This window comes from Salmo trutta, chromosome 4 (assembly GCF_901001165.1).
Source record: "Salmo trutta chromosome 4, fSalTru1.1, whole genome shotgun sequence".
Lineage (NCBI taxonomy): Eukaryota > Metazoa > Chordata > Actinopteri > Salmoniformes > Salmonidae > Salmo > Salmo trutta.
The window spans coordinates 2946145-2963440 of NC_042960.1; the positions used below are offsets into that span (position 1 = coordinate 2946145).

At 45.8% G+C, this 17296-nt stretch overlaps 1 protein-coding gene across 4 annotated transcripts in view; it reads left to right on the forward strand.

Annotated features, from left to right (window-relative positions):
* The window catches only part of LOC115191657 (rho GTPase-activating protein 7), a 149457-nt gene extending 134074 nt beyond the window's left edge, over positions 1-15383 (forward strand). For all 4 annotated transcript variants that reach the window (XM_029749459.1, XM_029749460.1, XM_029749461.1 and 1 more), the window contains 9 exons: positions 693-872; positions 3866-4025; positions 5066-5273; positions 6587-6803; positions 7512-7626; positions 9576-9809; positions 10637-10854; positions 12181-12354; positions 13118-15383. In XM_029749459.1, the coding sequence (XP_029605319.1) occupies positions 693-872; positions 3866-4025; positions 5066-5273; positions 6587-6803; positions 7512-7626; positions 9576-9809; positions 10637-10854; positions 12181-12354; positions 13118-13217 (1606 nt within the window). In that variant the 3' untranslated portion in view covers positions 13218-15383. The remainder of the gene's footprint in view (positions 1-692; positions 873-3865; positions 4026-5065; positions 5274-6586; positions 6804-7511; positions 7627-9575; positions 9810-10636; positions 10855-12180; positions 12355-13117) is intronic.
* The last annotated feature ends 1913 nt before the right edge of the window (positions 15384-17296 follow it).

Below are 17296 nucleotides of genomic sequence, written 5' to 3' on the forward strand. Positions count from 1 at the left end.
CGCGACGATGCAGCCATTCCCTCAGGAATCCACAGGCAGAATTCCAGAAGGTTTCCGACGCTCCCATACCCGCTGACAGCCAGGCGAGATCAGTGCTTCCCAACTCCAGTTCTTGAGTTCCCCCATAAGCACCCGGTTTTGTTGTAGCACCGGACAAACTCACCTGATTCAACTCATTGAGGGCCTGATGATTAGTTGACAAGTTGAATCAGGTGTGCTTGTCCAGGGCTACAATAAAAATGTGTAGTTTTGGGGGTATTGGAGGAACGGAGTTGGGATCCTCTGGGCTAGATCAATCCCTGTTATCCCAATGAGCATCTCTTAACACAGGGGTCATAGGACTCGTCTGGATGGATGTCCTGCTAGTCACCTCATCAGAGGAGAGGGCTTTATGACCTCAGGTCAAGTTCTGAAAATGATGAAGACGTATCTTCTCCTATATGTCTGTGTGTGAACACTTGTGTGTTTTGTTTATTTTTCCCTAATATATGTTAACCTATATATTTTCACATATATATATTTTACACACATATTTGATACATATTTATATGAAATTCTTTGTTTTTGTATTTGGAAGAAAAAAAATTGTATTTTTGTATTTGGAAGTTTGATTGTGCTTCTGATAGCCCTCAGTATTTTTCTGTATGCTGTGCAATATATTAGGTTAACACATATGTTTCTCTTTACCCAAGGCCTCAGAAACTGCGCTGGCCCAGTTTCCAGGCCTCCCACCGGCCCAGTCACTCCTGGGCCCAGCGGCAGATGGGCTGCCAGTCAGTACTGCAGATGAACCTGCTCCAGAAGCTCTGCCTGCTCCAGCTTACAGCCCTCCTGGAGAAACACACCCCGACCAACAAACACGGCTTCAGCTGGTGAGTCGTCGTCGGCGGCCATTTTGAATAGTCAAGGTTCATAAGACTTTGGGTTTGGAGTTTGTGGCAAACACACTGTAAGTTTTTCTCACAAGATGTCTCACAAGAAAACAGCTGAAAATGCAGGCCCCAAAAAATTATATCGAGTGTATGTATAAAAACCCTTGTTAGCCTATAGCCTAGCATGCTGCTCCGATAGCGCTAGTTGTAGCCTAGGCCTACAAACAAATAGACAACCACAACAATCATAGTCTCTATTTTTCCTCTAGTTGGAATTCCTCCCACTCTTCTCCCACAAATAGGAGCCTGTTGGGTCTGAACGTAAGGGGGGTGGGGTTTCAACATTCTTTTCCCAGGCTAGCTAATTGCTGGGAACGCGGGTGCACTGCTATACGTTGTCATCTTTTGACGGGGGCAATCACAGAGTTCACACGCACAGGCTGTTAGAATGAAGACCTGGAGGCCGAGTCTGTAGCCTCAGTCCTCGACAATTACCAAAATGACCGAACCCCCCCCAATAATACTGTCTAATAATACCAATAATTCTCCATCATGCAATTATAGATTATGGCCACTGGTTCCAGATTGTCCAATGTCACTCGGTATCCCCTTTGGTGTCTCCGCCTTCTGGGGATGTCTGTGGGGACTGTTGAGACTGCAGTCCAGGGGATGTATTCTTCTATCATTCTCTTACATGGAATTCTCTCTGTCACTCTCCCTTTTATATTTCTCTTTCCCTCCCTTCCTTCCCTCACCGCAACTCTCTCTCTCTCTGTCTATCTAATTTACTCTCTCTCTTTTTCTCTCTTTCTCTCTCTATCTTTCTCTCTCTCTGTGTGTCTCTCTCTCTGTCTCTCTCTCTCTCTCTGGCTCTCATTCTCTCCCTCTCTCTCTCTCTCTCTTTGTCTCTTTCTCACTCTGTCTCTTTCTCTCTCTCTGGCTCTCTCTCTCTGGCTCTCTCTGTCTCCCTCTCTGTCTCTCTCTCTCTCCACCTCTCCCTCCCTCCATCTTCTTATCTAACCTAGCTTCATGATCTGGATTAAGCAAATAGCTCCAGCCTCACCTCAAATCTTTGTATAGTGCTGTGCTTTTCTTCACCCCTCCCAGCTTCAATGAGTCAGAGAAGTCCTACGCCTTCTCCAGGATGGCAGGGGCAGAGTAAGTTATGACAGGCTTACGACAGGTTTATGGCAGGCTTATGTCAGGTCTTTTAATCACTGAGACCATTTGATTTTTGAGCTGGAGGCTTGGCTGCGCATACCCAGAATTCCCTTCTGGGATTGTAGCATGTTCCCTTCTCATTTACCAAGCTGTGGTCATTCTTCTGAGAAGTGAGCAGCACACACACACACTTAAAAGCACATGATACATACACACCCATAAACATGTTTTCTCTTGTAAAACCATTATACGATCCTGGAGAGCAGTAGAACACCTGACATTCAGAGACACACACACACACACACACACACACACACACACACACACACACACACACACACACACACACACACACACACACACACACACAGTGACATGGTCAGTGTTAGGGGCTTGAGGCACAAACACAAAGTGCGGATGCGGATGTATACACCATTACGAACCCACCCCCCTTACCCTCTCCTGCCTCTCCCTTCTCCTCCTCCCTCCCGGTTTCTATTGTCTTTCGGCCCCAGTGTTTATCCTCCCTCTCATAAACTTGGAGAATGCTAGGCTTCTGTAGAACCCCCACACACACATACACACATACACACATACACACACACATAGAGTATAAACACACGCGCGCACACACACACACACACAATGCATTTTCAAGTTCTCCTTTTCTCATGGAAAAAAACCCACCTTAGCTAGGTGGTAGCGTGGCGTGTGCTAATGCTAATGTTAGCGTTGGTGATTCACAGTAGCAGTAAACTACTGCTCTTTCCATTTGTTTAGTGTTCAACCTTTATTTATTAGGTTTGTCAGTTGGGAACCAATTCTCATTAACAATATCCTGTGGCCTTTCAGGTGTAGGTCTAAAGGACCCCATACTGTCAAATCCTGTTTGATTAAACAGTACAGGCTTCTCCAGCTCCAGTCCTGGAGAGTTGTTGTTCCTGCCTCCACAACGCAGCAGGTGTATTACTGTTGGGCTGGAATAAAACCCTGCAAACACAGCAGATGTATTATTGTTGGGCTGGAATGAAACCCTGCACACATAGCAGGTGTATTATTGTTGGACTGGAATGAAACCATGCACACATAGCAGGTGTATTACTGTTGGGCTGGCATGAAACCATGCACACATAGCAGGTGTATTACTGTTGGGCTGGAATGAAACCATGCACACATAGCAGGTGTATTATTGTTGGGCTGGAATGAAACCATGCACACATAGCAGGTGTATTACTGTTGGGCTGGAATGAAACCATGCACACATAGCAGGTGTATTACTGTTGGGCTGGAATGAAACCATGCACACATAGCAGGTGTATTATTGTTGGGCTGGAATGAAACCATGCACACATAGCAGGTGTATTACTGTTGGGCTGGAATGAAACCATGCACACATAGCAGGTGTATTACTGTTGGGCTGCAATGAAACCATGCACACATAGCAGGTGTATTATTGTTGGGCTGGAATGAAACCCTGAAATCTGTCCAGGACCAGAGTAGCAGAACCCTGGAAGGTAGTGGTTGTATTGAGTGTTGTAGTTTGATGTGTGTGGTAGTCATCATCCTGGCTGCTTTCTGTAGTGGATATTTACAATGTTACCGCTGCTTTGTTAGTACAGTGACAGAGTACAGGGACAGAGGTCAAAGTCCAACACCTACTTTACTCCTGTTGCAAAACCGTGTGTGTGTGGCCGTGTGTGTGTGAGTACACTCGTTTGTGTGTGCGTGCGTACGTGTGTCTGTTCTGTGTGCGTGTGTGTATATGTTCTGTGTGTGTGTGTGAGCTATTCTAACCTGTCCCTCTATGTGTGTGTGTTGTGTGTGGGTTGCAGGGCTGTGCCGAAGTTTATGAAGCGGATAAAGGTGCGGGACTACAAAGACCGAAATGTGTTTGGAGTGCCTCTGCTGCTTAACGTCCAGCGTACGGGTCAGCCCCTGCCCCAGAGCATTCAACAGGCCATGCGCTACCTACGCAGCCAATGTCTAGACCAGGTAAAGACGGTCTGTCTACCTTTCTGTCTGTCTACCTTTCTGTCTGTCTAACCTGTCTGCCTGTCTGTCTGTCTCCTCAAGCCCCATCACACAACATACACACACAGACATGCCCCCCCCCCCCATCATCATTTAGCTCCTAGACTCCTGGTTGCATAGTTGTATATTTCCCTGGAAGAGTCAGTCTTTTTGTCAGAGTTGGAATTTGGGGAAAACGGCCAGTTAAATATTCACAGTGTGTTACACACACTCACTCTTTCTGTGTCAGTTTTGAGGTCTCACATATTGTGTTTGGGAGACAAGAAGGCCCTGACACACACACACAGAGAGGCCTGGGGAGAGTCAAAAGTTTCCAGCTGTTTAGTCACCTTTGTCAGTCTGTTTAAGAGAGAGAGAGAGAGAGAGAGAGAGACAGAGCCAAGGGATTGCTATGGCGACAGAGAGCGCGAGAGAGAGCGAGAGAGAGAGGGAGGGAGGGATGGAGGAATGGAAGAGAGAATGAGGGATGGCATGCTCTCCTAAACTGGACAACAGGCCTCTGTTTGAAATGGTGAAAGCTCACGGAAAGTATTTCGTCTCTTCAAGCCAGAGCTCTTTTTCCTCCCAGATGGCAGCCATTTTTTAAAACCATTAACTTAAAAAGCCCATTGATTAAGTCCAACAGGAAGAACCCTCTCCTCAAGAATTCTAATGGATGTCATGGGCTGTGTCCCAAACCAAATGGCACCCTATTCCCTTTCTAGTCCACTACTTCTGACCAGGACCCATAGGGAATCAGGTGCCATTTGGGACGCGCATCTTCTTAAAAATACACTGAATACCGTTGTGATGTAACCACCGAGCTCCACACTGACGATGGGCCCCTTATTTAATCAAAATTGCTAACGATGAGAATGTGGGTTTGAATTGATAACTCATCAGATCTTGTTCCAGGTAATAAAAAAATGGCATCGACAATCTCTCTTTCGCCCTTTTCCCTCCCCTCCCCTCCCCTCTCCGTCTCCGTCTCTCTCTCTCTCTCTCTCTCTTTACCCTTCCAGGTGGGTCTCTTCAGGAAGTCGGGGGTTAAATCACGTATTCAGGCGCTCCGTCAGATGAACGAAACGTGCGGCGCCGACGGGGGCGGAGTCAGTTACGAGGGCCAATCGGCTTACGACGTGGCCGACATGCTGAAGCAGTATTTCCGGGACCTGCCAGAGCCGCTGCTCACCAGCAAATTGTCTGAGACCTTCCTGCAGATCTACCAATGTAAGGACAGATAGAGACAGACACACACACACTCAAACACACACACACAAACACACACACACACACACACACACACACTCACTCACTCACACATAGACCTATATAATTCACACACACAAACCCACACACACACACACGTAGACCTATATAATGCACAAACCCACACACACACACACACACACACACACACACACACACACACAAACACACACACACAGAAACACAAACTTAACATTGACAGGTATGAACACCCATAATATTTACACACACTCATCTAAGATAATGTGGTGATGGAAGGGGAACACACACATAACCTCACAAAAAGCTGTAGGTGCATGTCTGTAAGCCCGGGAGGGAGGGAGGGAGGGAGGGAGAGAGGGAGGGAGGGAGAGAGGGAGGGAGAGAGGGAGGGAGGGAGGGAGGGAGGGAGAGAGGGAGGGAGGGAGGGAGGGAGGGAGGGAGAGAGGGAGGGAGGGAGGGAGGGAGGGAGGGAGAGAGGGAGGGAGGGAGAGAGGGAGGGAGAGAGGGAGGGAGGGGAGGGAGGGAGGGAGGGAGGGAGGGAGAGAGAGAGGGAGGGAGGGAGGGAGAGAGGGAGGGAGGGAGGGAGGGAGGGAGGGAGAGAGGGAGGGAGGGAGGGAGGGAGAGAGGGAGGGAGGGAGGGAGGGAGGGAGGGAGGGAGAGAGGGAGGGAGGGAGGGAGGGAGGGAGGGAGGGAGGGAGGGAGGGAGGGAGGGAGATTGTGGAAGGAAAACAAACAGGAAATATCGGATGATGTGGTGGTACATACACACACACTCTCTCTCTCCTCTGCCACAACACTCCATGACTCACTAGAACATTTGTGTTTGAAATACAAACAGCTAGTTAAAGTTAATTATTGAATATAAATCAATATCATTGACAATCTGCTGGCATGAGTAACTGTACAATGTAATTACAGTAAAACAATGTCAAATGCCCTCTTGGAATCCATCAATCAAGTTTATTAATTCATTAAGACAAAATAGCATTTACTGGTACAATATTGCCATCATACAGCACTGTAATAAGAAATGCAGAAATACAGTCACTAGCTTGCAACCAGCTGTCTGAAATTCATGATAAACCATGTACATTGTATGTGAGCCACATGTATGTGAGACCATTTTCCATCTTGTCAAAATTCAACAAAGTAATGTTTTTAAATTGAACTGAATTGAATTGAACTGAATTTAATTTAATTGAACTGAACCAAACTGAAATTAACCAAACTGAATTGAACTGAACAGAACCAAATTGAACAGAACTGAGTTGAACTGAACGTGATTCCCTCAGACATGCCCAAGGAGCTGCGTCTTCAGGCTACGCGAGCGGCCGTGCTGCTGCTGCCAGACGAGAGCCGTGAGGCGCTGCAGACCCTCCTGTGCCTGCTGAGTGACGTCACCGCCGCCGTGGCAGAGAACCAGATGACCTGCGCCAACCTGGCCGTCTGCCTGGCGCCTTCGCTCTTCCACCTTAACACGCTGAGACGCAAGGAGAGCTCCTCGCCACGGTGGGCAGGGGTGGGGTGTTGTGGGGAACTAGGAGAGGGTGTATGTGTGTGTGTGCATGTGCCGCGCGTGTACCTACTTGTGCGTGCGTGTGTTGTGAACCTTTACCAAGCCCATCTCCTTTCTCTCTCTCTGTGTGTGTGTGTGTGTGTGTGTGTGTGTGTGTGTGTGTGTGTGTGTGTGTGTGTGTGTGTGTGTGTGTGTGTGTGAGGGACCAACCCTATCTCCTTTTATTTGTCTTGACTCAGTATATTTGACCATGTATTGTAATACGCTGCCCAGCCTCACACCAACATGAGAGGAGGAGAGGCTGACAAACTCTAGCTATAGAGCAGGATGTTACTGTATGTAGGGGAAGGAGAGAGGGGGGAGGAAGAGAGGAAGAGAGAGGGAGAGAGAGAAAGAACTGAGGAGGGAAAGAGAGTCTGTATTGGGGGTTACATCAAACCTTATGACAGATTGTCTTATTCTACTCTGTCCTCTCTTTCTTTCCTCTCCACTCCTCTCCTTTCCACTCCTCTCCTTTACATTCCTCTCCCCTCCCCCCCTCCCCTCCTCTACCCTCCACTCCTCTCCACTCCTCTCCACTCCCCTCCACTCCTCTCCACTCCTCTCATCTCCTCTTTCTGTCTCACTAGTGGACATGACTAATTGTCCTAAGTGGACATGACTAACTTTCCCGTGTGTTTGTCTTCCTGGTGTTGTGATAGGGTGATGAACAGGAAGCAGCCGCTGGGTAAACCTGACCAGAGGGACCTCAACGAGAACCTGGCCGCCACCAACGGCCTGGCACACATGATCCAGGATTGCAGGAAGCTCTTCAGGGTACGTGTCTGAACCTAGAACCTCAACAGAACCTTAGTAGAACCTCAACTTTCGCCTCCCCTCTCTTTCTACATTGTCTGACTAGAACCTGACTAGAACTTGACTAGAACCAGACAAGAACCTCTCCTCTCTTTCTACATTGTCTGACTAGAACCTGACTAGAACCTGACTAGAACCAGACAAGAACCTCACCTCTCTTTCTACATTGTCTGACTAGAACCTGACTAGAACCTGACTAGAACCTCACCTCTCTTTCTACATTGTCTGACTAGAACCTAAATATAACCTCAGATCACCTCCCCACCTTTCTACAGTCTCTGACGAGAACCTCCCATTCTGTTCAGCTATATGCACACAGCACATGGACACTACTGTGCTCTGACGGCCTACGCTAAAGTCAGAGTGTTCGATTGGTGTTGGTACAATGTTGCTCTCGTTAAACATGTTCATCTCAGTTCCGAAAGTCCCTCTGATCCGGATCCGAGGTTGTTTTTCCTGTGTGCGTTTTTGGAGCATTGTTATCGTTACATAAAAACAAATCGTCTTAGCCAAGTAACCAAGCCCTCTCCGCCCCACATCTTACCTGACTGGGTCTTACGCCACGTTTGTGTTTACCCGTCGCACTCGCTGAGCCCTATGGAATGTTGGGTACTGTAGTTACATAAGACTAATAGTCTGGTTGATGGAATACGGTAAGCTGTTTTGTAGCGCCACAAAACCCACAATCCCATTGACCTATCTCCATGCTTCTGTTTACCCGTCGCACACTGACTGAGCCCTATGGAATGTTCGTTATTGTAGTTAAGTAAGGGGGAGAAATACAGTAAGCCGTACTGTGTAGCACCGCAAAACCCACAATCCCCTTGACCAATCTCAGCTAATCAGGGGGCTCGATGTCCAAAGGCAGGAAGCACTTGATTCGTTAAGAGAGAAATAATGAATGTCGGCAGGTGGACTACAATTTTGGTACTAGTCCGACCCGAATCAATCGGCTCAAAAAGCTGTTATGAAAGAAAGCTGTTATGACATGAGGGGTTACACACTGCCTAACATTATATTACAAGGATCTGGATTCTGGAGTTTATTTTCACTAACAGAGAAAAAAACCCGTATTAGATTCATTCATAAAGCTCCTCTGGCGGATGCTAGCAATTAGCGTTGAACATGACCAGTAAATAGCATTAACCCCCCCCACACACACACACACACATCAGTTATTTTCCTGTAATTTAATATTAGTCTGTGAGTGGTCTGGGTGAGCTGATGACTGATACAATAAAACTGATACAACAATTCAGTGGATTTCTAACTGAAACTCTTCTCATCATGATCTCCTCTAATGTCAACTGAAGTACATCTTTAAGTAAGCAGGAAAGAGAGAGAGAGAATTAGAGAGAATGAGAGGTAGAGAGAGAGACAGAGAGAGAGACACAGAGAGAGAGAGAGAGAGAGACTGGAAGTGAAATTAGAAAAACAGGATGCTCTAAGCTTCCATAGCAGGACTCCTTTATCTTTGTCCCACACTGATTTCTTGTGGAGTTTCCCATCCTTAATACGGCGTGATTAAACTCAGGATGGGGTTGGCAGGTAAAGGACAGGTTGATAAGGGATTGGATGACGTATTCTTGTTTATGACAGATCTGATTGCCTGATCATGATTTGGTGATTTTAGAATTCCTTTGTTAATCTGTAGGTCTGTTTGTCCATCAGTGTATTAATGTTCAAAGCTGTACATGTACGTTCATGATGACCACAAACAAGTTGGATCTTGAACACTGGTATTTCACACACCTTGTACCTCAACACGCTGGTATTAGTGCTCATCTTCAGTGTCTGAAACAGTCCTGACGGCCCTCTCTCCTCCCATTCATTTTATGTCATTGTAAAATTGTATACTTATTGTAATTGTATGATAAACTACCAAACTATTCCCTCCTCTTCCCCCGTAGATCCCAGAAGAGATGAGTCGCTGCAGAAACTCGTACCAGGAGCAGGCCCTGATCCCCCTGAAGCTGGAGGAGCTAGGGGGTTCCTCTGGGGGTGACGACGGTGCTGGCGGCCCCATGGGATGCAGGACCTACCTCCAGGACAGCCTGGACGCCCTCCTCAAAGAGGCCAAGGACAAGTTCAAAGGTTACGACAGCTGCTCCACGCCTGAACTCGCCGAGCTGGCGTACAAGAAGGTATGGACAGAGGGATAGATAGTATCAATTGTATTCTCTTTTATTCTAATCTATGGAGTATGGATCTTGTCTTTTAAATTCTAAGTTCATGTTCACTTTATTGTCCTTATATAGAAGTTCAATTAGTATGAAGGACTACATACATTACTTGTGTTTGTTGTTTAGAAAAGGCTGGCATAAAGCCTAGTGTATTCCACGTCCCTCTTTCTCTCTCTCGCTCTCTCGCTCTCTCTTTCTCTCTCTCTCTCGTTGTGTAATGGAAGAGCACCAGTTAGTATTTCCTGTGTAGAAACAGGTCAGTGTGAAACTAGCCCCCCCTCCCCTCCCCCTCCCCACTAGACTGGCCCCAGGGTGACATCGGTTTGTCAAGGAGCTCGCTCAATGCACACACACACACACACACACACACACACACACACACACACACACACACACACACACACACACACACACACACACACACACACTGCTCCCAAGCCAACACATCCTGTCCAGTCGTTATCTCTTTGCCAATAATCTTCCCAGTCACAAGGCCTCTTGAAGGAAGGCAGCTGACTAGTGTAACAGATAAGGAGAGAGGCTTTGGGTTGTTGTGATTACAACACTGCCCTTACAGTTATGTTCCCAATCATGGTGCAAGACCTGGGCCTTCTTTTCCTGAGCCTGCGTAGCGCTAGTGTCAACATTACATCATTCCAGTTAACGTTAGCATTAGCATCCAAGCTGTTTCCCCAAAAATCATTGTTGCCCTTAAACTCGTCAATAAAATATACAGATGTTTTTACAAAAGCATTAAAAGATTATCTCTTTTGTTTTCCAACTCTTAGGTCCACGACGGCTCGCCGCTGCGCCTGTGGAAGGCGTCCGTGGAGGTACCTGCGGGTCCTGAGGAGGTGTTGACGCGGGTCCTCCGGGAGCAGGGCCGCTGGGACGAGGACCTGATGGAGAGCCGTGTGGTGGAGACGCTAGGCGATCGCACAGAAGTGTACCAGTACACCAGGAACAGCATGGCCCCCCACCCCACCAGAGACCACCTCGTGCTCAGGTAGAAGATTAAAGATCTCCCTACACTCCAGAAGGGTTCTTCAGCTGTCCCCATAGGAGAACCCTTTTTGGTTCAGAGTAAAACCCTTTTTGGAAAGGGTTCTACATGGAACCCAAAACGGTTCTACTTGGAACCAAAATTGTTCTACCTTGAACCAACAATATTTCTTCAAAGGGTTCTCCTATAAAAACCTTTTTCGGTTCTAGATAGCACTTTTTTCCTGAAGACTGAACCTACCTTCCCACTCCTTGTATATCCCCTTCTTGTGTTGTTTGTCTCATTCATCCATTATTTCTTTCCTTTCATTATTCTCTTCCTCAATGGTATAAAACAACTCTCTCTCTGTCTCTCTTCCTCAATGGTATAAAACAACTCTCTCTCTGTCTCTCTTCCTCATTGGTATAAAACAACTCTCTCTCTGTCTCTCTTCCTCAATGGTATAAAACAACTCTCTCTCTGTGTCTCTCTTCCTCAATGGTATAAAACAACTCTCTCTCTGTCTCTCTTCCTCATTGGTATAAAACAACTCTCTCTCTGTCTCTCTTCCTCAATGGTATAAAACAACTCTCTCTGTCTCTCTTCCTCATTGGTATAAAACAACTCTCTCTCTGTCTCTCTTCCTCATTGGTATAAAACAACTCTCTCTCTGTCTCTCTTCCTCATTGGTATAAAACAACTCTCTCTCTGTCTCTCTTCCTCATTGGTATAAAACAACTCTCTCTCTGTGTCTCTCTTCCTCATTGGTATAAAACAACTCTCTCTCTGTGTCTCTCTTCCTCATTGGTATAAAACAACTCTCTCTCTGTGTCTCTCTTCCTCATTGGTATAAAACAACTCTCTCTCTGTGTCTCTCTTCCTCATTGGTATAAAACAACTCTCTCTCTGTGTCTCTCTTCCTCATTGGTATAAAACAACTCTCTCTCTGTCTCTCTTCCTCATTGGTATAAAACAACTTTCTCTCTGTCTCTCTTCCTCATTGGTATAAAACAACTCTCTCTCTGTCTCTCTTCCTCATTGGTATAAAACAACTCTCTCTGTGTCTCTCTTCCTCAATGGTATAAAACAACTCTCTCTGTCTCTCTTCCTCAATGGTATAAAACAACTCTCTCTCTGTCTCTCTTTCTCTCAATGGTATAAAACAACTCTCTCTGTGTCTCTCTTTCTCATTGGTATAAAACAACTCTCTCTCTGTCTCTCTTTCTCTCAATGGTATAAAACAACTCTCTCTGTGTCTCTCTTTCTCTCAATGGTATAAAACAACTCTCTCTGTGTCTCTCTTTCTCTCAATGGTATAAAACAAGTCAACATGTCTTCTCTCTGTTTCAGGACGTGGGTGACAGACCTACCTAAGGGAGCGTGTGCGTTGGTGTGTACCTCAGTGGACCATGACGGGGCAGCGTTACTGGGCGTGCGGGCCAATGTGCTCACCTCACGCTACTTCATCGAGCCATGCAGCAGCAACAAGTCCCGCCTCACACACATCTCCAGGGTCGACTGCAGGTGAGTCAGCTGGAACGGAACCAGTAGAAACAGTAGAATAGAAACAGTAGAATGCAACCAGTAGAATACAACCAGTAGGATAGAACCAGTAGAATAGAACCAGTAGAATAGAACCAGTACTACTCATCTAGTAGAACCAGTAGAATAGAACCAGTACTACTCATCTAGTAGAACCAGTAGAATAGAGTCAGTAGAATAGAACCAGTACTACTCATCTAGTAGAACCAGTAGGATAGAACCAGTAGAATAGAAACAGTAGACTATAACCAGTAGAATAGAAACAGTAGAATAAAGGGTAGGCATGCTCAACTCTGAACTAAGATGTTTAAGGGAACTAGAGGAGAGCTTTAATTCAAAGTAAATCTGGTCTGATGCTAAAACATCTCCTCTCTAAATCAAAGTTACTCTGGTCTGATGCTAAAACATCTCCTCTCTAAATCAAAGTAACTCTGGTCTGATGCTAAAACATCTCCTCTCTAAATCAAAGTAACTCTGGTCTGATACTGAAACATCTCCTCTCTAAATCAAAGTAACTCTGGTCTGATGCTAAAACATCTCCTCTCTAAATCAAAGTAACTCTGGTCTGATGCTAAAACATCTCCTCTCTAAATCAAAGTAACTCTGGTCTGATACTGAAACATCTCCTCTCTAAATCAAAGTAACTCTGGTCTGATGCTAAAACATCTCCTCTCTAAATCAAAGTAACTCTGTGAGCCTGGTCTCATACTAAAAAGGTGTCTCCTCTCTGTCTCTCTGTTTCCAGGGGTCGGTTCCCAGAGTGGTACAATAAACTGTATGGACACCTGTGTGCCAGTGAGGTGGTGCGGATACGCCAGTCCTTCACCACCCAGATGGATAAGTGAGGGGCAGGCAGCTCCACTTGACTTGGAGGCCAAAGTCACAAGAAGGGGCGACACCCTGGACCCCGATAGACTCTCTATCCACCCCCACCTCACCCCCTAATTCGCTACAGCCCTGATGGCGGTTGGGGTTGACTGGGGAAGACAACCCATTGACTCATTGACATGATTCAAGCTGTTGACAGACAGACCCTTGTGTCCTGGACAGAGAGACTTTGAACAGACTTTGTCATCATCCGTAGACTGTCATCAACGACCAGGTGGTGTTACTGCCTCCGAGGGGTCATGCAAGGACTGGAACGGACATGGACCCTCAAAGTTCTTTCAGAGTTGTGTTGTGGTTCTTGTGCTAGGTGGTGCGTTGCGGGCGGCACGACCAAAGTAAATGTGTCTGAAATGGAAGTATGGTGTCACTCATCCAACAAGCATAATACCTTTACAGAGAGGATGTGACATCACCGTCAAAGGATGTGATGTCACTGATAAGTAAAAAGAGAATCTATAGGGGAGGGGGAGCTTCTGAGAAGAGAGAAGGTTAGCGTGTGTGTGTGTGTGTGTGCGTGTGCGTGTGCGTGTGCGTGTGCGTGTGTGTGTGAGATGAATGGTTGATTAATTAGACATATTTCATGCACTGGCTCCCAGCTGCAATATAGTGTGTATATACTATATCCTGCAACTGTTCATGTTGCTTTTTCCTGTTTCCTCTGTGTGTGTGTGCGTGTGCGTGTGTGTGTGTGTAAGTCTGTGTGCGTGTGTGTGTGTGCGTGTGTGCATGCGTACTTGTGCACAAGTGTTTTTATCCTGTTACAGCAGAGACAATGTCCACAACATTGTTTTCAGGAAGATACTGTATTATTCGACGGATGGATGAATGGATGGATGGATGGATAATATGGGCTAACAGTTGTGTGGATGTATTGAAAATATGCAATATCTGAGTTTGTATTGATAAGTGGGGTATGGTGAGTTGATATTTGGTGAAATTACATTAAGGAAAGATAGCATAGAGTGGGTTTAAAGGATGGAACAGAAGCAAAATGGTGGCTGGAACACCAATTGGTTGATAGGGTTAAAGTCGCCCCAAAAACTAAAATGGAGACTTAGATTTTGATGGGCCAAGCTTGAAGAAAGCAGACAGTCACAGAGCATTTTCATTGATTCCACTGCTTAAAATAGCACAGAGAATACACAACAATCATTATGGCTTGGATTCCAAAAACACCACCATTTGTAGGCTAAACATTGATGAAAGGAACACTTCCGGTTATTACTTTTGTAGTACATTTACATTTTAGTCATTTAGGAGACGCTCTTCTCCAGAGCAACTTACAGTAGTGAATGCGTACATTTCATGCATTTTTCTAAATTGTTATTATTTTTGTTGTACTGGCCCCCCATGGGAATCAAACCCACAACCCTGGCATTGCACACACCATGCTCTACCAACTGAGCCACAGGGAAGCCCGTACGACGTACACAAGAGCAGTCAAGATAGTCTTCTGCTTCACAAACATAAACCCGGGGGGAAAGAGAAACAGAAAAGAAGAGAAGAAATGAATAGAAAACAAAGAAAAGAGAAGGCCCTTTTATAAAGGTGTGGGATTTTACAGGTTTTACTGTAAATAGAGGAGGAGAAAGTGCAGAGAATGTTTGTCTGGTTTAAAGAAGGAAAAATAATCTATATGTGCAAGTTTCCTGTCTGTCTGTCTGTCTGTCTGTCTGTCTGTCTGTCTGTCTGTCTGTCTGTCTGTCTGTCTGTCTGTCTGTCTGTCTGTCTGTCTGTCTGTCTGTCTGTCTGTGTTACCTTAAATGAAGTATAAGACTAATAGTAACCAAGTACACCTTCATCCGGGCCCGGATTTGGGCCCCGTGTTAAAACCTATACGTTCTCTGTTCAGTGTGTGACTAATTTGCTAAGCCATTGTGTTGTATTGTTAAACGTGTGTGTACATTATTTGTATGCCGTCAAATATGAGTAACGCATGACAATGACAGTTAATTTAAAAATATATTTATACCTCAGATATTTTTTTTGTACCATGTTTATTTTATTGTAAATGTTACGCTTAAGTTACAGAAATTAGAAATGTGTTTTATATTTTCTATTATTAATATTATTTCTGTACAGATTAATCACAGTCACGTGCACTATTAAATGTATTAAACAAAGAGTGTTGTCTTAGTGGGGTCATTGGCTGGTGTTTTGAAATGTTGAGAGTTCAGGTGGATTGGAGTTGTTGACTTGGTTTTTGATGTCATTTAAAATGATAATGCACTTTACAATGGTCTCATGTAGGCTGCCCCCCAAATTGGCTACAGTATAGTAGGACTGTAATAGTGGTAAAAGTGCCCCTCTAAGGTTTTTTGGGCCAAAGGAGTGCCATAAGCAGTACACCATTACCCAAACATTGGTTTGGTAGTAACTCTGAACTATCTTATCATGGCTCTGATAGTTTGTTTCTAAATTCTTTCTCAGAAAGAGAGCTTAGCCTAGGGTCATACTGTACCCTGTCCCTGGATCTCTCTCTCTCTCCCTTCCTCTCACTCCCTTCCTCTCTCTCACTCTCTCTCCCTGCCTTCCTCTCTCCCTCTCTCTCTATTTCTCTCTCTCCCTTCCTCTCTCTCTCTCTCACTCCCTCTCTCTTTCACTCCCTTCCTCTCTCTATCTCCCTGCCTCTCTCGCTCTCTCTCCCTGCCTCTCTCGCTCCCTCTCTCTCTCACTCTCTCCTCACAAACAACATGTACAGTAGAGAGAGGGGAGGCCAGAGAAAGAGTGTGAGCCAGAGAGAGAGTGAGAGAGGTCCGGAGAGAGGTGGACAGGCAGCAGGCGGTGGCTTGCTTGGTACATAGATGGTGATCTCACTCACAGTCCGTCTTACATAACTGGTTCATATGGCAGGGGTGGACAAAGGGTCTGTTGTGGCCACAGCTGGAGGGGGTGGACTGTCACAGGGTCTGAGGCTGGGCAGAGGGGTTGGCTCGGACCCCCCTAGCGTTCCTCTCACATGCCGTTCAAGCCAGCAGGGGCCATCTGTGGGCTTGAGGCGGGTGGGGTTGGTGCTTTTTCCCACCACACACACACACACACACACACACACACACACACACACACACACACACACACACACTGGGCTTTCACTGGGCAGCTCACACACACACACACACACTAGGCTCTCACTGGGCAGCTCACACACACACACACACACTTACTGTATGCGTTTTATGTACACATTCTCAGAGACACACGCACATCCTCAAATGCTGTATGAACATGTTGATTCTACACACATTTAGTGCACACAGGCATTTGATACACGTGTGTTGGATCAATGCAGTGTAAAAAAAAAGTGTATTAATGTATGATAAGGCAACAGGAGTGGAAGAAATGTTACATACACATAGGGCGCATCCTTTATGGCACCCCTATGGGCCCTGGTCAAAAGTAGCACACTAAATAGGGAATAGGATGCCATTTGGGATTCTGCCACACACTATGCCTTCACAGGAGCACACACGTGTACTGTACACAGAGGGATTAGCCACACATACAGTACAAGAACAGAAGTGGCATGCACAAACTTGCGTGAACACCCACATACGCTCTACACTAAATCTAGATAATGTGCAGATATTATACAGCACACGGCAGCACATTCATTCCTTCTCAACAACAACCCTAAGTCACGTGGACAACAAGAGCTTTCCACATTCTCTTCTGAAGGGTTTCTGTGAAACCAGAGATAAAATAGAGCTTCCAACTCACACACACAATTGGCTGGAATTGAAATGGAACTGACCCCAACCCTGCTGAGGTGTGTTCAGTGAGATAAAATGTTGAAACATGATTACATATTCTACATGGCACACAGTCGTATCTTTTCTACACAATTATATTTATATCTGATTGTTCTGTACTGTTGAACCATCCTGAACAGGTTCCCCCTCTCCAGGGGCGCGTTCAGCCAGACAAAACGTTTTGGTACGTTCAGATAGAAAAATGTGATGTAGAACAAACATGCCTCTCCGACATGTCACCCAAGGAAACACTTTGGCTCTATTAATGGAATTTCTATCTGCAATGT